This window comes from Octodon degus, unplaced genomic scaffold (genome assembly GCF_000260255.1).
Source record: "Octodon degus isolate 3935 unplaced genomic scaffold, OctDeg1.0 scaffold00005, whole genome shotgun sequence".
Lineage (NCBI taxonomy): Eukaryota > Metazoa > Chordata > Mammalia > Rodentia > Octodontidae > Octodon > Octodon degus.
In genome coordinates this window covers 3,652,641-3,680,532 of record NW_004524581.1, presented here as the reverse complement: position 1 = coordinate 3,680,532, position 27,892 = coordinate 3,652,641, and the positions used below count along the sequence as shown (strand labels likewise).

General features: G+C 34.5%; 1 protein-coding gene across 1 annotated transcript in view; it reads left to right on the top strand.

Moving 5' to 3' along the window:
* The window catches only part of Pcdh15 (protocadherin related 15), a 689,792-nt gene extending 664,793 nt beyond the window's left edge, over window positions 1-24,999 (top strand). The window contains exons 28-32 of the mRNA XM_023723273.1: window positions 1,358-1,576; window positions 3,377-3,385; window positions 4,702-4,854; window positions 20,417-20,525; window positions 24,273-24,999. Coding sequence (XP_023579041.1) covers window positions 1,358-1,576; window positions 3,377-3,385; window positions 4,702-4,854; window positions 20,417-20,525; window positions 24,273-24,827 — 1,045 coding nt within the window. The 3' untranslated portion in view covers window positions 24,828-24,999. The remainder of the gene's footprint in view (window positions 1-1,357; window positions 1,577-3,376; window positions 3,386-4,701; window positions 4,855-20,416; window positions 20,526-24,272) is intronic.
* The last annotated feature ends 2,893 nt before the right edge of the window (window positions 25,000-27,892 follow it).

Genomic DNA, 27,892 nt, shown 5'->3' with positions numbered 1-27,892 from the left:
GCCCAATTTGCCATCTCAGCACACCCCAGGGGTGGGACCAGCGTGAAAGGCCCTGGGATTGAACCCCAAGCACCTGCATCTTCTTGCAGGTGCTTTAATACACTGAACTATTTGGCCAGGCCATGGTTATTATTTTTGACCGTAATAAAAATCTCAAAAAATTAAAAATAAGATACACTGCTATTCTGTGCTATTAAGAATACAGTTGTTAGGGCTGGACAAATAGCACAACATATTAAAACACTGCTTAGCCAGAGCACAGGGACTGAGGTCAATCCCGGCACCAGTAAAAGTGCCGTCCCCAGCCCTGCCCCCAGGGCACACTGAGATGGGAAAATGAGGCTGAGTGTGGTGGCATGTACCTGTAATCCCAGTGGTTGGGAGACTGAAAACAAGAGGATCACTATGAGTCCAATCTGTGTAGTGAGACCCAGAAGCCCCTGTGCTAAATACATTAAAAAAATACAATTCTTGTATCAATGTGCACAATTTATAAGGTCTATTCACATATTCTTCTGGAACTAAAAATTATACCTCATAATCATAGTGTAAAAGTCACAATTGGAATTGCATTATTTATGAGAAAGATTTGTAAATATTTCTAGGACTAAATTTATAGCTACTTTCTGTCATTCTGATATGCTATCTGCATCATTTATTTTACTTTTTTCTCAGCTGTAAAAATAATTCATTATCTGTTTCATAAAAAAAAAAAAAAACAAAAACATTATATTAGGGCCAGGGAGATGGCTCAGTAGAATAAGCAATTTCCTGGCCCATGCAAGGGCCTGAATTCAGTCCCTGGTTCTGAAAAAAAATTGTTAATCTCAGTTTTGAGACCTAGTAACTTTCAGATGAGGACAACATCAAACAAAGATTTAGAGTCGGGTTGGAGTCCTAAATTTCCTTTCATAAATGTGGAGCTTTACACCTTGCTGTAAACCAATATTATAAAGTTCTGTGTTTACATTATTCTAAAGGTAGAATGAGACAAAATGCATGAGTATAATTTTATATCATACTTTGTAATTTAGTGTTATTGTATTTTACTACTTCTGAACAATTTACTATTGGAAATTATGTCGATGTAGCAATAACATGTTCAATATTATTGATAATTTTTTCTTTAGTCTGTAATTATATTATGAAAATTCACTGTCTGTAATATATTTGACATTTGTGTAGAGATACATAGTCTTTATCAAACATTCATCTTATCTGTACACACTTCTTATTCATAGTAATTGACTGAGCTTGTGTTCTAATGAAAAAATTATTAAAGGATTTGACAAGTATGTTTTATTTTAAACCAGGCTTTTCTAAAACCATTCATTTTACTATTTATTTAACCATAAAGATTTTTGGATGGCAAGTTGCTTGACATCAACAAAGACTTTCAGCCCTATTATGGGGAAGGAGGTCGAATACTGGAGATCCGGACACCAGAGGCGGTGACCAGCATTAAAAAGAGAGGAGAAAGTTTGGGCTACACAGAAGGGGCTTTGTTGGCCTTAGCCTTCATCATCATCCTCTGCTGTATTCCTGCCATCTTGGTTGTATTAGTCAGCTACCGACAGTAAGTATCCAGTGTGCTAAGCATGGGTGGCTTCTCAAGAAAAGCAGTCTGTCATAATTGCTTTGCAGTTCTAATAGTACCTCGATAGCGCCAGCACTCAACGTTTGCTTGAGTGTTCTGAATTCTGTTCTCCAAGATAACAGAAGGTGATACAAATTCCCCATGCAGTGCTCCAAACTGCTCTGGGTCCCTGTGCTCCTGTCTGCTCTCATTCGCTAGTGTCAGATTATTTTTTGTTCATTTTCTTCTTATTCAGAGGTTCTAGGAGAAGGTTATTGGTACAGTGAAGGAAAATTAATGGATTTGCTACTTTGTCCTGATGGTTTTATCCATACAACTTCATTGAGCTCTCTGAGGGTTACTAAGTCATTGTAAAATCGCAGTACACCTCACATGATTGTCGGTGTGTGCTCTTCCTGAGTAGCTTCAGGGCTGGTCTTGTAATATCTGATCCCTGTGATTATATATATATATATATATATATATATATATATATATATATATATTCATTTCTTATACTCAGATACTTCCATTTACAGTGTCAGCGTATTTGAAAAGTTTAACCTTGTTCCTTTGAAGTAATGTAGTAATTATAACTATTTTAAACACTTACATTTCATGTGGGCAGGGGCTTGCAGGTTAGCTCAGTTGTTTAAGTGCTTGTGCAGGAAAACTCAGGCTCAGAGGACCTCAGTTCGATCCCCAGCTCCAGATGCCTGATAGGACCTGCAATTGAGGCAGCCTGAGCCCGCACAAAAAAAAGAAAAGAAAAGAATAAAATATATATATTCTTATGTGGACTATTAATACACTTTTCTGAAATTAGGTATGGAAAACCTTGTGATTGTAATTGAGGTTTACAGAATTTAAATGCATCTCTATTGATGAGTCAAAAATAAGAAGGTGGTTAAGAAGAGAGGTAGATATGAGGGTGCTATAAAAAGAAACTATAAGTGACATAAATTACTGAATATAATGAATGTTAAGAAATGTGGTACAAATTGTGTTCTTTGCCACGTGAAAAACCCACAGGAAAAGTGTGGAAATATCTCTCAGCACTTTGTGTGTGGATTATTTGTTTTTAGTTCAGTAATCACTTCAGTTCTCTGTGAATTACTTTAAACTCTGAGTTTGCATAGATTAAGAAAATTGAATGAATTTTGCTTTACTTATACATCAAAGAAAAATCCTAATATTTAAAGATCTAACATCTGCACCTTTCTATTTTTCCTGCATAGAAGATATAAATGGTTTTTATATAATGATATGTCTTTGAAATTTGTTACGTATGAAAGACTGGGAAACAAAAACAAAGAAAAGTGTCATGAATTTGTTACCCAAGAGAGGTACCTTCTAGTTTTCCCTTTAGCTTCAAAGAGAGGCCAAGAACATAATCAGCGCTTGCTGCAGGACTAATTGCATTCCTTTAATATTCTTCAAGCGAAGCTAACCAACAAGCCAATTATAAAGATGAGAATATCTTTAATTTTCCTCTTCTCCATTAGAATTGAAATTCACATTAACATGTTTTAATCTAGATTTTCTTATTACATTAAGTTCTTTATTTTTCTGTAATGATTGTTTTAAGTTTGTGTGTAATGCTAACAGTAAGGCGCTGCCTATTTTCACTTTTGAAATTGAAATACTTAGTTTTCCTAGTATGTTATTAACTCTGTGTCATTATGAGTTTAACTAGTAAATTATTCATAATTTAAAATAAATCCTATTTTACAATATTATGAGTGCCATATTTCTAATTTATCTTTCTGTTTTTTTCCTGTTCATTGCTTTCCTATAAAGATTTAAAGTGTGAGTATAATTATGACTACTTTTTCATGATTTTATGTAATAGAAAAAGAGGAAGTGTAAATCACATAGATCCGATAATTATCCTATCTAGGACTATACATCACTTGTTTGTTAGGTATCTATAACAGTTACATACTTTTTGTCTCTCTCTCTCTCTCTCTCTCTCTCTCTCTATATATATATATATATATATTTGAGCTGAACTTAGATATAATTGGAGGAAATATGAACTCGTGTGTCCTAATAATTTCTGTACTTAGAAATCTTGGTATTTGGGCTGGGGTGATAGCTCAGAGGTCAAACTGCATGCCTGGAAGGCACAAGGACCCATGGTTGAGCCCCCAAACCACATGCTGTACCAGCCCTAGAAACCAGGCGTGGTGGTGCATGCCTATAATCCTAGTGGTGGGGAGGCTCAGAAAAAAGCATCACTGTGAGTCTGAGCTGTACAGTGAGACCTTGTACCAAAATAAATGAATAAATAGAAATAATTCCATATTTAAAAAATAAAGAAATCTTGGTTTTGAGGCAGGGATTAACAGTCAGTGACAATGGTTTTCAAGTATAGCACGTGAACTCTTGAATAAGAATGGCAAATATTGATAGGAGTGAAAATTAGATAAAAACTGAAAAAAAAATCTCCCCTCTAATGAACACAACCTCTGTAAAGCAATGTGAATAATATTAAAATATTTGCTAAATGAAGTGACTTTTCTGAAGATAAGCAAATAATAAAGAGAAATTAACGTCAATATGCCTCATTTTATGAAAAAGATTCATTAAGCAACTCCCAATTATTCTTCACATTTTCTAATTTACTTAATGTCTTTAACTGACAAAAATTGAACACTATTTCTAGGGTAAAATTTGATGCTACAATATGTGTATTTTTTGTGTAATGCTTAATTCAAAGTAAACATGACATTATTTAAGCATATAGTTTCTGAGTGTAAATGGTTGAAATCATTTCTTTTATCTTTTTTGAAAATGTACACTACAGTATTGCTATCTATAGTTACCTGTTATTATTTATGTACAGTCAAGCGAAGGTTTCCTGACCATAATTTGCATAGTATCAGTAATTTACAAATATTTCCGTGGATTTGAACCTTCTTCATGGAGTCAATATTTTAAAGAAGGGGGGCCGTGTTTTACTTAAATGGTACTCTGAAGACGAGTCTGTCCTTATTTCAGTTTTTGGAGTTCAGGTTTCTTTCAGTCCCTGTGACACCTGGGCTTCCTTATGGAAAGCTAGTCTATTGTTACGTGCATGACTTCTAAGATGAGTTTTACAAGATCCTCTTCCTCTACCCAAGACGCCAAGCCGAGTGCACCAAGACGGCGCGAATTCAGTCTGCTTTACCTGCTGCCAAACCTGCAGCGCCGGCCCCCGCTCCCATGGCGGCGCCACCTCCCCCGCCGCCCCCGCCAGGCGCGCACCTCTACGAGGAGCTTGGTGACAGCGCAATGTAAGTCCCCGGGAAACCCCAGTAGGTGGGTTTTGGCGGGAAGCTGCGTGGTGAGTTCGATTCCTGCCTGATGTCAGACTTTCTTAAAACACAAACTTAAGGCGAGAATTTAACAGATTGAATAGTCAAAAATCAAATGCATATTAAAATTAAGAGAAAATTAGCATTCATTTGAGGGAACAATTGGAGATACTTAACCAGAATATCATGCTTATTTTCTTAACCTTCATGTTTAGCCATTTTTCCAAAAATATGTCTTAAAACATGTTTTCCTTAAAAAAAAAAAAAAAAGTTTTCTTTCTTCGTTTTCTCATAGAGGATGAGAATAGAGCACAACATAAAATATTAATTTCTCATTTGGACTCAAAATCAAACCCCATTCGGTGATCAAAGCCAAATTTTACAGTTTAAAATTATAGACTTTTGTAAGACATCTTCTAAGATATTGTGTAATATTATAATTATAATCAGAATAAAAATAAAGATTCTATGTACTAAAAGCACAAGGACATACAGAAATCCTTTTTGGCAGAGAACTGATAGCTATCATGAGCCTAATCAATTCGAACCATACATTTTAAGACCATCAACTTATTGAAAGTCTTCACAGCTCTTGCTGCTGAATGACGCTACCCACAAATTTCACTCTGTTTGGTAATGTTGAATTGTCTGTATTTTTAAACTTCTCAGGCATTTGATGTCTTAAAGTAACCACTCTCTTTACCAGCACCCTTGTTAAAAAAGTAAAGAGTCTTGTCAAATTGTACATATAGCTAGAGTAAATTCAGAAAACTTATTATTAGCTGAAATTTGGTTAAGTCAAGATATTTAAGCATATTTTTATATACTTAACATTTACTAGTTGGAGTAATGCAAGCCTAAGAAACCATGAATTGCACCTTTTAATGGAAAAACTGGTCTAAACAGATGGGATAACATCATTTGTCATACTAATAATATTGTATAAGACTATTTAGATAAACTTAGTAATGTTAAAACTGATAATCTCATTCTACCACTAAAACCGAATTTATAACAAAGTCTACTGCATGCCACTCTATTTCTAAAGTAATAATTTAATGTAGAATTCATGCTTTAAACTATTTCTCACTTTTTTCATCAGTTGAAATAATGATCTCTTTTTTGAATTATTGGTGAATGTAGGAATTGAGCCAATATGATTTGATTATGTTAACCACTTCCCCCAACAATAATGCTTAGAAAGTAAAAAATCATAATGTGTAAAATTAAATGTGTTTATAAATGAAGTCAATGAATGCCATATATTCATTTTAACAAAAACAGGCATAGTGTAGCATTGTTTTGGAGTCAGTTTGTTGATATTCATTTTAGTTACCCTTAAGTACTAGTTTCACTTGAAAAGATTGTAGCAGACTTAGTAGATTTTATAATTATCTGTGTTATAGTGTTAATGTTCTTCAGATTTGTTTATTTTATCTTTAAGAGATGTTTGCATATTTCAAAGCCTTAAAGCAATTCTAATGATACATTATTATAAAATGAACTAGCTACAAATGAATTATCAATTATCAAAAAGAAAATAGTCTATGATGATTTTTAGATCAAAAATATGAACGAAGTCATTAATGAGTTTCATATAGACTCAGCGTTTACTCTGCAGGATGATGACAGTACCTGTGTGTTTGCTTTTACCCAAGCAAAATAAATCTGTACAAATTAGTATAAGGCAACAAAAATTTCAGAATTAAAAACCAGAAGCAATTATCAATTACATCTAATATTTCCATTTCAGAATTGAAATCTTCCACATTTTGCAGAGTTGAATTTTACATATGCATAATGTATATAGATTGCTAGCTATTAGATATAATTTTATTGATATGACATCCAACTATTAGCATATAACTTCTAAAACAATTTAGAAAATTATGCTCATGATTAAACAAAAATGAACTTTTAAAGCCATGCATTTCTTCTTAGATGTACATATCGTTTGAAGCAGCTTCCTGTTAATAATCTCGAAATCCTCTCAAATTAACTGTAGTTAAAACTTTTCTTTTTCTATCACATGTTTTCTCTTTCTCACCTGTGGATACATAGGCATGAGTAAGTAAATAATATCATTCTAATACAAGGGTATTAGAAAGTAGATGTAATAAAATAGATAAAATGTTATTTTATCTTAAGCACAGTAATTATATTTTACCAGTGTCATTTTGTTTAAAAGAGAAAGTTTCATGGTCCCTATCAATTTTCTTTGATGTCTTGAAAGAAATGGCATGAATTTAAAGCAGACATTTCCAGTAATGTTACTTATGACTGCCATGGAAGGTTTCAAATTGCTCCTTGTTTTAAATTGGATAAAAGTACTTACAGATGTTTTTCAATCATAAATGATGTATTATCATTAATTATTATATCACTTTTGCCAAGAAAAATCAAACCAAGAACAGCTATATGCAAAACAATGATAAATTATTTTAGACATATTAAAAATAACTTTATGAGATCTGGACAAGTAAAAATATTTGCTTTCTGATTTTTTCTGTATGCTCACTTTATCTGAATTCTTCAGATAGGCCTAAAAATCCAGGAATGCCTGTGAGAACTCCATTTTAGAGTTTGTATCTGCCAAATTGCAAATTAACAGTTTTAAATTCATAAATTATTTAAGTGACTAATAAATTATCCTAATTTTTCAATGTGACTACTTAGCTTTCATTCAAAGTATTTTACTTTTATTATCATTTCTACTGAGTGGATAAAAGTAAATAGTGGCTAAATATTTTATTCTTTCTGAGCTTGAGAGCAACCAATGGGTTTAGGAGGAAGGAACCCAATCCTTTTCATAGAAAATCTGTGTAGTTGGGCTTCTTCGATTTCTTTTATATCTCATAGCTCTTTGTGAGCAAAACCTTTGATGATATCAAGACAATATTATTTTAATAGAAATACTGTCATTAAGGGAACTCTTGATGAAAACTTGATCCTGGTCATATTTGAAGGAAATACCAAAAGCCTATCTGTTGTTTTGTATAATGTATAATATTTTATAACTGATTAAGCATTAAAATTTACACAAAATTTTTAGTTTTATTTAGGACCATGACCATGACCTAAAGTTACTTTATCTATTGTAATTTTGCATGCTGCGAAAAAAAGCTATTTCTTTGTATCCTTGGAGCTGTGTTTGCTAACCTTGGTAACAGAATATCACATTCTATATTCTCTTGCAAATTTTATCTCAGATTAGAGAGAACTTGTAGCTCCAATACAAAATTATTGAGATTAGATATAGTGGACAGGAACTGATTTTGATAGAGCCAAGTTTCTCTTATGCCTAAGAGTCAACTTCATCCATTCTTAAGCAAGACCAAAATGTGAAATCAAAGGTCAAGATGCATGTCTGCATATGGAAAATGTGATTTGTATGTGACTAGAATGTTCTGTGGAAACTTGGCTATATCAAACTAACTCAAAAAAATGAATTTAGAACTTGATAAGTTTCTAAAGGAAAATTGCTCATGTTACAACTCTCAAGATTTCTCTGCCTTGTCTTATTGAGAATAGGGTCTTGAAAGTCATGTTTTGGTTCAGGTTGTTTGGCCTTTTGTATTTTGAAGTAGAAATAAGAAGCATAGAAACCCCTTTCTCAAGAAAACAATGTCTCAATGTGTTTCCTTACATTTCATTATCTTCTTTTCTTTCAAGTCTTTTCCTTCTCTACCATTTTGAACAAAGCAGGGGAAATAACTCAGTCTCAGAAGACAGGAAAAGTCAGCCAGTCGCGATGCCCTTTTCTTCTAATACCGTTGAGGTTCACAAGCCAGCTCACATAGACGGATCATTTAAAATCAACCAACCAAAGCCTCGAAGAAAATTTGCATTTCTATCTGATGAGGACAACTTATGTGGCCATGACCCACTTTATAAGGAAAATGTAGGTCAGAGATCAACAAGTTCAGATACTACACTGAGAACAGATTTGGAAAACCCATTTTTACCTCAAACACAAGTTAAAAGTCAGTCTCTGAGGGGCCCCAGGGAAAAGATTCAGAGGATGTGGAATCAGCCAGTCAGCTTACCTAGGTCTCTGATGTGGAAAGTTCCAAGGAGAACAGAAACCATAGATCTGGTGCACTGGCAGGCCACCTGGCAAAAAGGTGCAAAGGAAAACACTGGACCATGTCCAACCAAAGACAGCAGCAATCCATTCCTTACAGATGAAGGAGAGCATTTGACAGAGGAAGAAGAAACAAGGCCAGGAATGTCACTGATTTCTCAAGAAACAGAGCAGTTGAGATCTCTGTCTTCAAACTCTTCCTTTTCCTCTTCTTGGTCTCACTTCTCCCTGTCCACTTTGCCAAGTATTTCAAGAACTGTGGAACTCAAATCACAACCTAACGTCATCACCTCTCCTGATGACTGTTCCTTGGAATTTTCTTCTCCAAGGCCTTGCATCTTAAATTCTCAGGTCTTTAAGAGAGAGACAAGCACTTGTTTGTTAGATGTTGAAACCCCAAAGAACAACTGTGAAAATCTTTCCCGTCCACCTAACACCTCTCCTTCATCTCCTTCCCATCGCCCTCTGTCTCTTCTCCCTCCTTACTCTCCAGCAACTCCTTTCCTTACCACTTCTCTTTCTTTTCCTCCTTTGCCTCTGTCAAACCCTTGTCTTTCTCTCTCTTCATTTCTCCCACTTTCCACCCCTCCTTCTACTCCATCTGTTTTTTCTTCATTTTCTAGTGTTCCCCCACCACCTCTTCCTATTCCTAGTCCACTGCCTCCTTCAAACTCAGTTCTGCCTGCACAGAATGTTTGTACTCCGGTTGTTAAATGCACTACCACCATGACACCTTCCAGAGAAAAGTTTCCTGTGACACAGCTACCAACATCAAAAGCAGTATGTAGTGCAGAGCCCAAAAGAGAACCAAAAGGTGTTCTCAAACATATAAAAAACTTAGCAGAACTTGAAAAATCGGTATCTAACATGTACAGTCAAATAGAAAAAAACTATCCACCCACAAATCTCTCCAAACTTCAGGGTATTTGCCCTTCAGAGCTAACAAATGCGGAAATCCCATCTGGACAAACCCAGGAAGATTTGAACAGTATTGTTGAGGGGATTGGAGAACAAACTCACAGTCAGTCTACTTCATTATAATGTAGCTTGTCCTATTAAATGGACAAATATTTTATTGGTCATAGTTTTCAAGTCGAACCTCAAATTTGAACGTCAAAGAAGATCCCAATATTTTACCCCAAACTCAATGCAATGCTGTTTTTTTCAATTTTTAATTTAAAAGATTATTAACTTCATCACCACTAACTCGTATAGTAGATTTACTTTAATTTTCTTAACTACAAAGTAGCATTATTTGTCCTACATTTATTTTAAAAGTAAGTAATTTTAATCTGTTTTTAATGGGGAGATATGGGCCTGAAAGTTAGATATTCAACTTTAGTCAAAAGCTTATTTATCATGTTGGTGCAGCGATTTCATTTTGACTTTTATTTTTGATCATAGTTTTATACGAATGTTCCCACAAGTTGTATAAATTAAAATTTATACAATAGGTTCTGTTATTTTCTCAATGCCTGTGTATTTGATAAGAAGACATGGTTTGAAATTAAAACATAATGTACATAGAAATATAGGGGTAACAAGAGATATTTTAAAATAAACCCCAGGTGCTATAATATGTAGTCATCTGTTTTTCTTTTTGAATAAGAACATCCTTTATTTATTCTGGCTTGCTTTTATCATACTAGTATGCTTATATATTTGCTAAGTCCTTTACTTTTAATTACTGTACTGTCTTATTTATGTCTCATTGTGCTTTTCCTTCTTCAAATGACAATAAATAAGCAGTTGTTGACTTTCGTAAGACATTTTGTTGTTCCCGCAGGTATTTAATGTGCTGGTTCGTTTTACTTTTTCATATTGTTATGCCATCTCCCTAATGTATTAGATACTATTTCTTTCCAAACAAAATGTTTATTTGTGTCCACATTCATAAATGAAATGTAATAATCTTAAATGGCAAATCAAGAAAAATGATATAAAATTGGTGAACTGTCAGCAATTTTATATAGACCATTGCTACCTCCTTTAGGCAGAGAAGATTAAAAATTTATATCCTGGGAAGAAATTTCTGTAGTTAAAAGTAGTTGCTCTCAGATCTTTGTGCTCTGCTTATTAAATTGTTAACAGTCTTAGCTAAATATATTTTTCTACCATTTCTCTGCAGAACCCACATTTCCAGAGATCTTGTTTTTAGAAAAATTACATATTTATACATATATATGTGTATGATTAGGTACAGTACACATTCATATATAAGTATATAATATGTAATAAGTGATCATCAAGTAATAACTTTGTCCCACGAAACAAATAGAATAAATTTTATTCACTGGAAATAGCTATCTTGAATGAAAGTTTAATTATTTGTTTAAATGTGGAGTTTTAATATTCTAGAAGACATGATCTTCAAAGAGAAAGATCCAGTTCCAGAATAGTTTAATATATTTCAGGAAATTTCCTTGACATCTTGGGCAAATGTTAAACTTGATACTTACATCTCTAAGTATGTTCATGGAGTTGAGTGCCCCACAGTGTATCATTTCAAGGGCTTTGTTCAGTGCTTGTATGACATTTCTTCAAGATTTGATCTGAGATTCTTAACGATCAAGATCAGATAAAAACAATCCATAAATCTAATTATGTAGCCCATTTGCTTCAGCTTCTTTTTTCATCCAAGTTACAAGCAATTTCCTTCTCGGGGTTCTTGAATATGACTTTTCTCTCTCTTTCGCTGAAAAACTTCAGTTGGAGTTTTTGTTGGCAGCTGCTCATAAGCATGAGAACTTGTGCTATTTGGCGGACTCTGACAAGGTATTATGCACAACTGTGTGAGCCTGTATTGTGACTGTATGATATTTTAGAGCAAATTTCCACCAACTTCTTCTAAGTGTAAAACTAAGAGCTTCTCGATAATGAAATTTCTAAACAGTTACCAAGAAACTTAATAACAAATGCAAATAACGCTTGTGTGTAATGTTGCTTTACCCTTGTCTATGACACTTTAAAATAATAGTGCTATAATGTAATTTTTTAAAAAATGTTTTGTACTTTTAAATGCAACACTTATCCTATTTTACATTTAATACAGTCTTCTATTAACATTACATTTAGAATTTCTTTACTGCACAAAAATTATCTAAAATATCTTGCACATAAACTCTGAAGATATTACTTCAGTATAGAACCCTAAACATTCTTCCTTATTCAGTAGCTATCTTTTGCATCCTGACAACTAGCCTCTAGGAAAAATACACTTTTGCCCCTGTATAACATCCACTTAATGCATAAGGAATAATTAGATGCTTTATTGAAAATACATTGCTAATCATACATTTGTCCTTACTGTTAAAAATAATGTAATCCATATACTTAGTTTAAATGAAGAGTTAATAACAGTATATATAAACAACATAAAAATATATCCATACTATATGATTGGCTTTCCTAACTCACCAGTGATACTTTGCAAGCACAAATATAATAATCATAAATACTGATTATGTTACATAACTCTTTAAAAGACATTTCTCCTTTGAGCTACAACAAGTGATAAAAATAACCAAATGAAGGGCAATAAAAGGCTTAATGGAAACAATGTGATAAATGTTATTTCCCATGTATATGGAAAAACTGTAAATGAAAAGTTATTGAAATGCCCTAGTAAATAACAATGTAGTTTTGCTTGGACATATTATATGGTGTATCTAATTCTATTGTCATTACTAAAATCCTCAATATAAACTTTCTCAACTTGTTTTCCAGAGACAGATGAGTAAAAGATGAAAAGTGTAAATTTTAAAAGCATTTTGATTATAATTTGCACAAATACTGCAGAAAGATATAAACACTAAAATTTGCCACACACTTACTTGTGAAGTACTTTCAATTTAAAAAGATGTTCTATGAATTTTTTAATTTAGAAAGCTATGCATTTTTTAATTTTTTGATTAATTCCATAGAGCAGAGTGAAAAGAATCAGTTTAATACTTTAGGGCAAATGCTGAATCTCAATAAATAGAAACCTTTTTATAATTAGTGATATTCATGTTGAATATACTGTACTACTTTTTCTCTCATAGACTTTTAAGCATTTCACCAGATTGTGGTCCATGAACTGTATTAGTCTATGTAATTTTGAGCACTCAGCTATTTTTCTCTAAAACTTATTTAATTCAGTCTTAATTTAATTGACTCTTGGAATTGAATCATTCATTATTCTTAGAAACAATTTGACATAAACAGAAAAAAAAATCTTAACAGTCATTTGGTAGACTATATTTTAGTTCTGGAGATAAGTTTATATTACATACTTACTGCAGTCTTCATATAAGAAATTATCTTTCTCAGCTATTTTACATGTACCAAGATTTGTACAACACAGAAATAATATGGAACATTTTTTATCTCAGTGGATAAGAGGTCCAAAATGTATTGTTATGCACATTTTTAAATAATATAGGCCAGTCGGTTGTTTATATGAAGTGAGGTTCTGGGCTGATAATTGTTTTTGCAATTTGAGAATATATGATAGTATTTTCATAGTAATGACACCATGTACTTCCCACTGAAACAATATTTAGTGAAAGCTATCTTGTTTTTAGTCAAATTCTCTTAGTTATCCCTTATAGAAAATTTTATTTGATCTGAAAGTACATGAAGCTTAATACTGATTTCTTTATTTCTACATTTCAGGAGAAGTTATACATCAGAGGTAAGGGATTCATAGTATACTATCAAGCTTACTAGGTGATTATTTGCATCCTAGGCAGGACTAACGTACATTATTTTGGAGTTAGGTCGTTTTCCTTTATTTCAACAAAAACTTTTAAGTATGATTTGCTTTTTATTTTCTTTTATATATGTCGCTTCTTTGTTTTGAGTATACAAAGTCCATTATTTGAGTAAACAAAGATCACTGCTTACCCTTTTACTGATCAAATTATGTGTTCCTGAATTACAATTTGTCAATATTTTGATGTTCCCCTAAATATCCTTTTCTTCATATTAATTTTCTGCTACTAACTTCTTAGGTTTTACTCTTATTTATGGTCAGAAGCCCTATCTGATGATTATATTAGAAGCTGGCATCTTAAGGAATTTTTTTTAAACCAGGACAGTAGAAAGCTCTGAGTTTTCTATTGTACTACCACAGCTCACAGCATACAGTGGACATAGTAGGCATATTTAGCTAGCTATGCTGTAAATGATGCTATCAATGGAAACACTGAAATCCTAGTTTAATTTATCATACAGTTTCTCAGTCAAGGAAGAAAAAGAAGTATATGACCTCACTGACTCATACTTTAGAAGTCATAAATCCTAGATTATGTAGCAGTCAAGTTGAATACCTGTACAAATAACTGGTTTTCCTGCATGATTAAAATAGGTAACAAGTAGAATGAAATAATAAGTTAATAAAATATGCGAATTGATTAAAATAGATAAAAATTGAAACAGTATCTCAAATTTAAACATCCCTCCTCTTTGAAAGAGTAACAGGACTAAGTTACTAATAATAATATATTAAGAACTCTATCTTTTCAAATAAATAATTGTTCTCCTGACCATTTCAGTTGGTTTTTTGAAAGAATTATCTTTCCAAATTTCTTACCCAACATTCAAATGCTTATTTTAAGATGCATGTAGTTTAACCATTCCTTCCTTTGTGCAAATATCAACAAACGAGTATTTGTACTGTTTTGCTGTAGTCAAAGTTTAAATTATCATGAGACCAGTCAACAGAGACTTTAGGAATTCTCTTTGAGTAAGTACAAGTATGAAGGGGAAGAGATAGGAAGCAGCTGTGTGGAACTTGAGCAGGATAATTCCTCTAATCACAAAGACATTCTGAAAGCAAGCATGTGTGAAACCCTTCCCTCCACATTTTGCTAAGGAGGACAAAGGGACCATGTCTTAAATATTATCTCAAATACATAACAACCACATCGTCCTGTATTTTGATTTTGTCCACAAGGAATCTAATCATACTTTCATGTGGCTGGGAGAGAAAGAAAGGGGCAATTTAAAACAAGATTTGACTGATAAAAAGTAATTATGTGATATTTAAAGTACTTTTGGAAGCATAAAAATTCTTTGCACTATGAAGTTTAAAACAAAAATTAAATTCATACAATTTCTATTCAAATTATTAAATTTAATGTTAACAAAATCAATGATGAAATTAACACCAAAGACTTCTTCATCACATGTTTCAATATAAAGAACTATTCAAATTTGAGTCTAATTCCCAAAGTAATCAGTTTTAAACTGTCACCTTTTATCATTTTCTTCTCCATCGTAATCTAGCTTTTTCCATCTGATTTACTTTCTAAACCCTTTTTTCTATTTTAATTTCCTTTGGCAGCAACAACAACTGCTGAGGCCTTCTCTTCTTAAAACAGAGGTATCGATTTTCACTTTCTTTTCTACCGCGCTGAATCATCACAGTACTTTTATGTGACGTCAGTAATTTTGCATTCATCTCACAGGGAGAGAATACTGATTGGCTGACAATGTGATGTAATTTTATAAGCAAAACATAAATTATCTTTATATTAAAATAAAGAAATACAAAGTCAAATCCATTCTACTTTATAGTGGCTCAGATACCAAATTTTTACCTTCATTATCCAGAAATTTGACAAATAGGGTTTTAATTTTTCCTGTTAAAAATGAGCCACCATAAGATGAAGCAATTTGTGAACATAATTAGTAGCTGATTGTCTTAGTGTATATGGATTTATAATAGATTCTTAAGTATATATGTTTTCTTAAGATCAGATTTATATGTCTCTGTTTTAAATTACCTGTTACATTTTCTTCTGCAATGTAAAAAAAAAAATCCAAGTTACATAATATGGCAAATGAAAATTGTTTTCATTTATGTTTACATACTGCCAGAATTAAAACTAAAATTAAATAGTACTAGTCTTAAATATTTATTTCCTATGAAATAAATTTATTGTTTTTATAAACTCTTATAACACTTGTTTTTCATTTTTCTTAAGAACAAGATGCTATCGTTGTTAAAGAGAATCATTTGTTGATTAGAATTTACTCCTCCAAATCTGGGGAATAAGTGGCTAGAAAACCCATGTTTCATATGTCCTTTAACAAAGCATGCAGACCACTGAATCATAAAAACTCAGAGTCAAAGTCAAATACCAGGTACTAGATAAAAGAGCTCATTCAGTATATGCATCCCAGTGAATATCAATCTCATCTTCTAACAAATATTTATAGTAACATCTAGCATGTCAACATCTAGCTCAGCTATTAGGATGTAGCAGGGACAATTCAGTAATTGACAGCTGCAGTTCTTTTTTTTTCTGTATTTTTAAGGAAGGGTCTACAGGGTGTTCAGGGTCTTACTACTAGATTAGATTCTCAATGTTTCTTCTGTTTACAGCCTCCCAAGTGCTGGGATTATAGGGACACGCCACCACGCCCTGTCTGACAGCTGCAGTTTTTACATCAGTAAAACCATTAATATGAGTTCAAGTTAATTTTATCTTTTTTGTAGACAGCTGTAAAATTCTAAAGTAATATTAAATGTTTGATCTATTCATAAACTCAGTTTGTGGATTATATTGCATGATGTTCTCAAGTTTAAGATTTAACAAATAAGGAAATAGTAGTAGGAACTGCAAGGTACACCACAGGGGCCCACCACTCACTGGTTTGGTCAACTCAGGCATCTGACTGGTCACTAGGTCCTGGCTGTTTATCTGTTTTTAAGGAGATGCTGTTCTGATCTTCCTGACAAGTGGTGAAGCACACAGGAGTACAGCTAAGGTCTTCGTTATTTGTTTTTGCTGGCTTGTGAACTTCCGCAAGCAGCAGAGCACTAGATCATGGAATTGAATCCAGACTTCTTGCTCAATTTCTTGTTCCTACAGCAATCCCATCTATCCTTTATTGTATTTAACCTAAATGATACTGGTTCTATATTGCAGCTAGAGCAAGCTGAACTTTATTTTCCTTTTATCAAGAAAAACATACCTGTGTATATTCTTAACAAAAGTTACTGAGATTTCACCTTGAATCCACTTCGAGTTTTCTCCTGTTTCTGTATATATTACATTCAACATGCATTGGTCACATGGTATAAAATATGCATTCTGAGGCATATTTAATCATTATATTGAGTGGTGGTCACTCAAGAAACTGACCATTTTGAAGCAGATTTGTTAAATATTTAGCTAGAATACCTTAAGTATATACTAACTTTGTTTTAGTTTCTTCTGTCTGTCTTTCATTTATATTTTTATTTTTTTCAGTATAGGTGATTGAAACCAGAAATTCTCCAGCTATTCACTGATTTTCTTGCTTATTTATTTATTTATTCATTCCTTTATTATTTTGGTATTTTAGGGTAGGGTCTACAGGGTACTGAGTGTCTCACTACAAGCTCAGGCTCAGTTATCCACCTGTTTACACCCTCCCAAGAGCTGGGATTACAGGAGTGTGCCACCACACCCTCAATTGCCATCTCAGCATGTCCTGGGGGCAAGGCCAGCATGCCAGGCCTGGGGATCAAACCCTTGGCCCCTGCACCTGCTTGCAGGCCCTTTAATCCTCTTAGCTATCTGGCCACCCCTTATTTATTGATTGATTCATTCATCTATTTATTAACTTATTTATTTATTGAGAGGCCTCTCTACATTGCTGACTTGAGTAGAACAGGCCTGGACTTAAGGTTCACCTGCATTAGTTTTATGAATGCTGGGATCGCAGGAGTGTGGCGCCATGCCTGGCTTCACACTAGTGGTCTTCTTAACTTCAATCAATGAACTTTTTCTGTTCTTGCTGTTATTGAAGTACAACCTATGTTTCCAAAAATTGTGCAAAATTTAAAACTACAGTTTAGAAATGAACGCACATATTCTCTACCAATTCTCCAGAACACCTCCACATATTAATGGAGACATTAATATGTGGACATTAATTTCCCTTATCTATTCAGCTGGCTTAGGATATCACAAATGTATCTGTGAAATTTATATTACAGTTCCACACAGTATTTTACATTTGTACCCAATCCCTATTATTCTGTTTGGATTATCCACCTATGTTGTGTGATGTGGTAGTATAGTTACTTAGGTACTTTTACAATGCTATTGGATTTCTCTGCTTTTGGTTCACAAAGTATTTGTAAGCTGCCTGGTCTCCAAATAAAATATTAGTGTACCAGATTGATCCAGAATAATTGCAAACTTAAATAGCTATAGGAACTGAAGAAATAAACTCAATTTATTATTTGCAGAACTCACGCATATGACAGACTCCAAGGTGGCACTGGTCCCCCTATAGAACAATATGCCTGGGTTTGACATAGTAGCCAGGAGCGAACCAGTTTGCTAGATCCTGTAGTACCAACATCTAGATGCTTGACATACAGAAATAAGGTCTAAGAGTTGCCATCTTTTGTTTTTCACAGAAAAGTCAAACATATTTTTGGTGGCATTTTGTTGGAGTTGACCCTAATTCAATGCTTTTAACGATGGTGGTCTATCCGAGCACAATGAAGAGTCTTTGTTCACGTCTCTCAGGCAGCCTGCAGAGCTCTGCTTTTTAAATGATATAGCTGTGCTCTTAGTGGTGGGCACAAGTCCCTTGCTGTTCCTTGCTAAGTTGTATTAAAGAATTATTTCCTGTTGCTGGTAGATGATCTCAGAAATTAATACTGACATATTTTGCTATAGTAGTTACATATGTTCCTCCTTCTCTACTGTTGTTCCACTAAAAATTTAATAGTTAGCTTTTGCTATTTAACCTATTTAATGTGCTAAAACAGAATTCAAAAGGAAAATACAAGAAAGGAATATTTTATAATTACTAAATCCTATTTACATATAGCAATCGAAGAAAAAAATCTTTCTATAAAGCAGTTTGATAAACATCAGTACGGTCCAAAGTGAAAAATCTCAGTATGATCACTATTTTAACAAATTATTTTTTAAAAAGTCTTAAACCTAGAAATATCACTGAACATTTTAAAATGCAACCATCTTTGGGAGACAGTACAATTAACCCAAGTTCTTAACAGTATAAAAATTATTACGAGACAATTTTTATAAAAATATTTTTAATGAATAAATTCATATCAAGTACCAGAAAACCATTAGTGGAATAAGAAAAAAATATGCTAACGATAATGTTATACCTTTCCTGACTGCCAGAGTTAGTTAATAATGTAGGTTAAGACACAGATAAATTTGAACTACCTATTGGTAATTTGTTTGTTTTGTTTTTTGGTAATGAGAATCAAATTTACCAGCTCGCACTTGCCAGGCCAGCACTGTGCCGCTGCACAACTTCCCCCGAACATAAAAGTTGAAGTTATCCAACATTGGAAGAAAATACACATCTGCAATGTTTAGTACATAAATCATAAGGATAAGTGTATTTCAACTTTCTCAAATAGTATCTCATAATCTATCCTTATTTTATATAAAACAATTGTGGTCAAAACAGTTTTAATATGTTCAACTAAATATTTATAATTATTGCTTTGGCAGAAATACTTTTGAAGTCCTTGAATTCTAGGTTTGGATATCGTACTTTGATCTGAAACGCTAGAAGAATTTGTGTTCAAATGCAATTTCTCTTTTTGGACAATAGGAGTTATCCATGGAGTCTGGAATTGACCCTGGCCAGGAATATGGACAAGATTATTACAGTTATGATCATGGGTACATCTTTGAACTTTTTACTGAGAATTTCATTATAATATTTACTAAATAAGGGGGTTACATCATTATTACTAGAGTTTTTTAAAAATTACTTTAATGTTTGAAAATGAGTAATCTGTACACCTCTATTTTCAATCAGGTTTTAAGCATTTTCTTCATAATCATTGGTTTTAATTCTACAAATTCTATGATAAATCTAATAAAAATATTAAATGTGAATTAGAAGTCAAACATATTTGCTCAATTCCTGAATTCACCATTTCTGTCGTGTGTCTTCTGTCTATGACTGAATTTTTTCCCAAGAGTTATTACAAAAAAGAAGACAATTCAAAATCTAAAGTATTTCAAAAATTGCTTCTACACTTTTAAGTTAACTGCTTTCAAAAATACAGTGGAACAATGGAAATAACACCACAGACCATGTTTGAAGCTAACATTTACTATAATATATAGACTTTTATTGTGAATAGGCTATCGTACTTACAGAAGGGGCACATTTTGTATCCTACTTTTTCACCTAAGTAAGGAATATTCTCCCTTTTTTTCACTCTATATTTTCACCAAAAACTTATGTATGAAATAACTCAACTGCTTATTGTTATTCCAAGGTACTATTATGGCAAAAATCTTTGGTCATCAGGTAGTAATTCTTAAGGACTAGTTTTGTGACTAATTTTCTAGGGACACAGTAAGTGGCACATAAATATCTGTTGTCTAAGTGATGAAGAAAGAGAAGCAAACAGCTCATTTTACACAGATCACATGAAAAAATACCAAAAGTCTTAAGTTTGTATTATAGGTATGAGATGCCTCAATACGGAAGTCGCCGTCGACTGCTACCGCCGGCTGGACAGGAGGAATATGGTGAAGTGGTGGGCGAAACTGAAGAGGAGTACGAGGAGGAAGAGGTAGCCATTCTCATTTTAATATGTGAGGTGTAAGAACAATATTTTAGTGCTATTTGACTATGGGTTATATAGTATTTAAATTTTGAGAAATCATATTCTTTTAGTACATTTTTTCATAGTTCTCCCCATTTCATTGCCTTGTTTATGGTAGAAAATTGTGAATAATTTAATGTATTCCATTTTATGAATTCTTAGACATATGATAAAAGCTACAGTAAACATTAATAGGCTGGGCATGCTGGTACATGCCTGTGATCCCAGCATTTGGAAGGCTGAGGCAGGAGGATTGCTGTGAGTCAGAGGCCAGCCTGGGCTACAAAGTGAGCACAAGGCCAGCCTAAACTACATACTGGAATCCTATCTCAAAAAAGACAAAAAAAAAAAAAAAAAAAAAAAAAAAAAAAAAAAAAAAAAAAAAAAAAAAAAAAAAAAAAGAAAAAGAAAAAAGAAAAAAAGAGTGCAAAAAAGAAAAGGAAAGGAAAAGAAAGAATAAATGAATAAATTTATTTTCTAAAATCATAAATGTTGCTCCAGAAGGACAGGATTATAATCCAATATTTTAAAAATTATGGGATGTAATACTTATTTGTTACTGAAAAATCTAGCATACCTAAAAATCATGGAAAAATAATCTCTATCTTTCAATTATGTGAGAAAAAAATAAATTTCACCTATATTTTGAAGAAATAATTTAGTTTAACAAGAGTATTTTCTGTCAAATTATTATATTTTGATTGCCATGTTTATTGGGAAAATTTCCCTTATTCCCCCACAAATCCACCCACATTCATAAATCAGATGAAGGGCATTATAGCTGTAATCCATTTATAATTCAAGAAAACAACCAAATTTCCCGTAAGCTTTCAGGTAAAGTAACACAGTTTCATGATTTAAAACACAATTTGTATTTTACCGAAAGGAACTTCATAAAGCTATTAACAAAAATTTAGGGATAGAAAAGGGAACGGACAGTGATTAATTGCCTCTTGGTCTAAATTTCAGAAAAAAAAATTAATATGAAAAAGCAAAAGTGAGATTGTAGAATTATGTAGCCCGGTCAAAATCAGAGTATTCACTCCTTCCAATCCGTACCTGTGTGCAGTAGATAGTTGTGTGACGTGTTCTGACAGCAGGCATGCACGGGCGTGTCGCCAGCACCCTGCAGGTGCCCTGATGCTCGGCGGCACGAGGCCAAAGCGCACTATCGCTAAGCTGATCCTCCCATTGCATTTTCACACTTCCAGGAAAAGCCAAAGAAAAGTAAACCAAAAGTTGCAATTAGAGAGCCTAGTGAGGAGGAAGAAGTAGTTGTGACCCTTGAGAAGCCACCAGCAGCCGAGCCTCCCCACACAACCTGGAAGAAGGCTAGGATATTCCCAATGATCTTTAAGAAAGTCAGGGGCTTGGCTGAGAGAAGAGGCGCCCCCGACCTCGAGGGCGAGGAGTGGCCGCAGCGCCTGGAGGAGGAAGACAAAGATTATCTCAAGTTAACTCTGGACCAAGAGGAAGCCACGGAGAGCACCGTGGAGTCCGAGGAGGAGTCCTCCACCAGCAGCGACTACACCGAGTACAGCGAAGAGGAGTCGGAGTTCAGCGAGTCGGAGACCACGGAGGAGGAGTCGGAGTCGGAGACGCCCTCGGAGGAGGAGGAGCCGGAGGAGAGCTCCACGCCCGAGTCCGAGGAGGAGTCCGAGTCCTCCGAGTCCGAAGGCGAGAAGGCGCGCAGGAACATCGTGCTGGCCCGCAGGAGGCCGGCGGCGGAGGAGCCCCGGGACGCGCGGGCCCGCGGGGCGCCTGCAGCGGGGGAGGAGCGCGCGGAGCTGGGGGCTGCCGCAGAGCTGGGGGCCCCGGACGCCCCCGGGGAGGAGGAGCAGGAGGAGGAGCAAGAGGAGGGCGGTGCAGAGTCGGCCTCGGCGCCCGGCGGCCCGGGCACTGCCGGGGAGGAGGAGGAGCAGGAGGAGGAGGAGGAGGAGTCCGCAGCGCGCAGCAGCAGCCCCAGCGGCAGCAGCAGCAGCAGCAGCAGCAGCGAGAGCCAGGCCGGGGCGCCCTGGGGCTTCCAGGTGCCCGACTACAGCGGAGGCGGAGGCGCGCGGGCTCCCGGGGCCGACGCCCAGGGCTACACCACGGCGCTCTGAGCGCGCAGCGAGGAGGTGGGGCGTGCCGCGTGCTCTGTGTGCCGTGCCTCTCTCTGTGTGCTCTCTGACGCGCTCTCCAAGGGCAGGATGTGGAGCGAGGTCGGCGTGTCCTAAGGGTGAATCCGGAGCTACCGGGACAGATTAGTGCACCAGAATAGTTAGAATGCCAGAGTGCGCGGGTGTTCTAAACCGACTGATCTTTCCGATTATGAAAAGGGGGGGGGGGGGGTGTCAGTGAGTCACCATTGTTTCCCAGCGAAAGAATGTAAACGCAGTGTGGGATGACATCTCATAGATTCTCTTCCACTGGACGGGTGCACACCTGTGCACACACACGTACACGTGTATTTAGTTGTGTACAATATGATACTTCATCTCTGTCAAATAAGTACAACAAGCTGCAAGGAATGAGATCACAAATGATCCGCTTTGGTATAGGTACACATCTCATTTTGCAAAGGTTTTATCAAAACTATCATGAACGATTTCAAATAGCTCTGTCACTTTCAATAGCTGTTAAATGAAACATTTTTAAAAAGTCAAAGTTTCTACCATTTTTTTTCTGATATGCATTACGTGATAACATTGATTTTTTTAAAAAAATGTAATGGCTGTTGCTACGTTTTTTCAGGTTAGGTAAGCATAATTTGTACTAAGTACAAATAAAGTTTCAAAACAAGATACTAAGAAGGTAACAGTAGTTAACACATTGAATATTGTTATCTTTAAATTAGTTACTCAGAGTACAAAATAATGGTAGTTAACTTTCCAAACAACATTAACACAAACATTTCTTTTCAATGCACTAAGAGAAATTATATATATATATATATATATATATATATTCTGTTGCTTGTTTTCTCCATTTCTCCATCCCAGATGTGCAATACATAATTTAAAATGGGAAGAAACTACTTGACATTTCTGATGTCACTTGGTAAAAGAAGTCTGAATTGGTGAAATGTTCATTGTATTCTAGTTGCTTACAAAAACAAAACTTAGAATAACTAGCTTTCAGTTTCGTATACTGCTAAATAAATTATACATATGGGAAAGATACTTTATTTTAGGTAATCAAAGATTTGTAGGAGATGACTCAGAAAAATAAGATAATTCCAGTAAATGACTGCATTAAATATACAAAACTTTTGGCTAACAATACTGAATGACTTTGAAATATAATACTTTGAGCTTTAAAATATCTTTTGAATATTTGGAATAGAAGAATTAATAGGAACAGAATATTCTAATGCTGTTCTTTGTTTCAAATGTAATTTTCCTAAGTAGTATACCGGCTATAAAACAATAGATCAGACTCTTAGTTCAATATAAGTAATACACTTTTCTTTTCATGCAGAGCAGTAATTTCATCTAAAAGAAAATAAAGGTTTCCTGGAAAGCCTATTTCCTAACTCAGCAAAACATTATTTATACGTATTAAGCTTCGGAGCCAAAAGAAACTGATGTGAAAATTAAGAGTTTCTTCCTTCTACCAGTCTGTTCTTATCTAGCTCTGATCTTTTGCTGCATAGCATCATTTTAGATTTCACAGCCCTTGTACCCTTTGTATTTTTAATTTCTTTGATAATGATGTTTTGTTCTTTTTTGTCAGTGGGCAAGAAAAAGAATGATCAAGTTAGTGGTTGATCGAGAGTACGAAACTAGCTCCACGGGAGAGGACAGCGCGCCTGAATGTCAGAGACCCCGTCTTCACAGCCCGAGAGCCCAGAGTAATATCAACGGCAACATATACATTGCCCAGAACGGCTCTGTGGTGCGAACCCGCCGTGCCTGCCTCGCTGAGAACTTGCAAGTCCCTGCTCCCGGCCCACTGGGGAGGCACTTAAAGCAATTAGACAAGTTGGCGGTGACACACGAGGAGCACGTTCCTCTGAACACGTTGTCCAAGGGCCCGTTTTCTACTGAGAAAATGAGCAAACGACCCACTCTGGTTACCTTTGCACCTTGTCCCGTGGTGGCGGAGGGTGCCGCGGTGAAGTCGCTGGGCAACAGGCTGCAAAGCACAGCGCAGCAGGGGTCAGGGACGGACAGCAGGCGCGTCAAGGACTCTTCGGAATTCCACAGCGACCACACGCAGTCGGAACAGGAGGAGGAGCTGTGGATGGGCCCCTGGAACAACCTCCATATTCCAATGACGAAACTGTGACCCGTTTTTTAGGAGTCGTTTTACTTTTTAACTTCAGTTTTTAATGAACTGTGCTTTTTATTGTCACTGAGAAAACAACGTATGGAATTTATATCATTCACAGAAGATAAAACTTTGAACTATATGCTTTAAGATTTTAAAAAACAGAAATTTGCACCAACACTTAGGTTAATCGTGTCTTTTTTTTTTTTTTTCCAGAAAATCTTTTTGGACAGACTCAATTCACTAAATAACATATCGTTTAAAAACTTGGTTGTTCTTTTGGGTTGACAATTATTTTTCATTTAAATAAATAAGAAATATGTTACAAAGTAATCATTTATATTTTTTTTGATTAACTCATTTCTAGTTTCCAGAACAGTTTTCTGTATACATAATTTTACTTTTCATAGACAAATGGAGAAAATACTAGAGGAATTTTTGGGAGCAGTTTTATATGATTATTGTCTGTGCTATTGTTAGTTGGGTTTTTTTTTTTTTAATGTATTTGGTACAGGGTCTCACTATGCAGCTCAGACTCATAGTGATCCTTCTGCCTCATCCTCTACTGCGCTGGGATTACAGGCGTGAGCTGCCAAACCCAATCTGAGTGCATCTGGAGTGGGGGGCAGCCAGCATGTCAGGTGGTGCTGGAGTTCGAACCTGGTCCCTGTACTTGTCTATGCAGGTGCTTAGTCTGCTGAGCTATCTTGCCAGCTCTATCTTTAGTTTTTAAATGAAAGATAGTTTCTAATACTAAAAGGAATCATCATCCAGTTATTATTTTGAATCATAAGCTGACATTTTCATTATTCGCTATAAAATTTTGCAGGTGTTAACATATACATGTTATATATAATGTATGTTTTTAATATATAACATATATATGTATATATCTTTAAAGGAACACTTAAGGTTTTATCTCTTTTGTAAATATAATTTTCATTTTTGTCTGGTGCCCCCTTACTGGTGGAAGTGTTCCATCCATAGCCAACGTGAATGATTTAGCTCATCCACTTGAAATTAAACAATCATTTGAAGCAACACAGAAATTTCAACCTCAGTCGAAGCTTACATGAAAAATGGCAAAGGGTGCAATGGGCTATAATGCATCTGCAACCACAGTTTCGGTGTGGAAAATACGGTAATGTCAGAAAAGTTTTATGTTAATGTCACCGGATATGAAAACTTCAATAATGTAGCACCAAGGGATTTGGCGGGCCAGACATGTCTACAATGAATGCCATGACGTTGAAGACTATAGTTCCCTAATTGTGAACGTGTCACTTTATTTAACTTCCCAGTTCCAATTTCTTTAAAGCCTACTCTGGTGCACATATTTAATATGCCTGTAGTCTAGAGCCAGAAAATGATCAATTGCCTGGGTATTTTTTTTTTTAATCAAAGAACACAGTCTTCATTCTTAACCACTGATAAAAGCACAATATATATATATATATATATATATATATATATATATCCTTTTAAAAACAAACACAAAAACAAAAAAAACCCTCTTGCCTTGTGTGACATATATCCTCCAGATGTAGGAAGAATGAAAAAATATACTTTAAGAGAATTCAGAATTCTACCAAATATGACTTAGTATGATATTGATATATTTTATCTCAACGTTTTGACAGTATTGACCAAGTTCAGATTTCAATTAAATTCTTTCATGCATGCTTATTATATGGTTGCAAGATTAACTAGTACCTTATTACTTATCCCCCTTACATTCTTCACATTTTAAAAATAGTTTATTTTAAGGCAATTTCCTTATTTCCAAATTGAATGAAATGTATTAACACAAACTTGTCAATATATATGGTTTGTACATTTTTATTTCATATTCCAAAAATATTCATGATCAGTCACATTAAATTTAATTGGGAACGCTTTACTAAATGCTTGCTAGACAAACAGCATTAATACGAGCTTAATAGAAATATAATATCATGTCCATAATCCACCAGGCCTAATAAACAAGAATCCACATTTTCAGAAGACCTAAAATAATTTTTAAGAATATGAAATTTTGAAAAGCAGTGAAAGACACTTTCGAATTCCAGGGCTTACTACTTCAAGCACCAAAGCAATTGATTTTAGTATAAAATATTTTGTATAGATCATAGATTAAACATACTATATTTCCTTATTAGCCTAACTACAGATCAATAAATGTTTTCATGGTATTTCAAAGTTATTTAAACTGACATTCCATGACATGCTCTTTCCATACAGCTGTATATAAAGTTTTTTTTTCCTTGAGTTTCTTGCTGTAAGATTTATGCTTTTGTTGTTTGGTGTTCCTCAAAAATTTACTTCAAGTTTTAGCTTACATTATCATAGTGTGAGTACTTATATTGTTGTTTGTTTTGCTTGTTGTTCTTAAAAATTTATTAAGCCTAAAATAGAAGTGAGGTATGTGGATTCAGACAAACTGTGTGATTCTTAGAAATATTCTTTTGTTGCTGTAGAGATCTGAACACTGATCTGGAAACCTGACGTTGGCAAAAGCCTAGTATTCTAATTTATGAAAAGTTGTTGAGTTTTCTAATACAGTCTTTACAAAGAAAACATGCAAATATTACAAGCTACCAAGTGTGTGCATTTCAGCACTTTCAATTTGATTAATTCAGAGAAAATGATTGTCAAGTTATATTGTCACTTTGTGGGGATGGCATAAGTGTTACACAGAGCAACCAAATCAAATATTTGGTGAGTATATTTTTGCAAAAAAAGAGAAAGAGCAAAAAATAAGACTGGGGCATTTGAATAGTGATTTTGATAGGACTTTGGCTACTCTATAAAACCCTAACTTGGTATGAAAACTGTAGATCACAGAAAGAAAACACTCAAATATGTTTAGTTTTAATAATGCTTGGTATAAATGACCTTCATAAAGAAATTTATTGTTTTTTTTTCTTAGAAAGGCGTAGGAGTTTTGTTCTTTTAAATCTTCTCTAGTTTTCAATAAAACAGGAGAAACAGCCTATCCTAGCTGAATAAGTTGAGAAACGACATAATAATAATTAATAATAATAATATAATAATAATAATTTCAGGAGATTTTGGTGGACTTT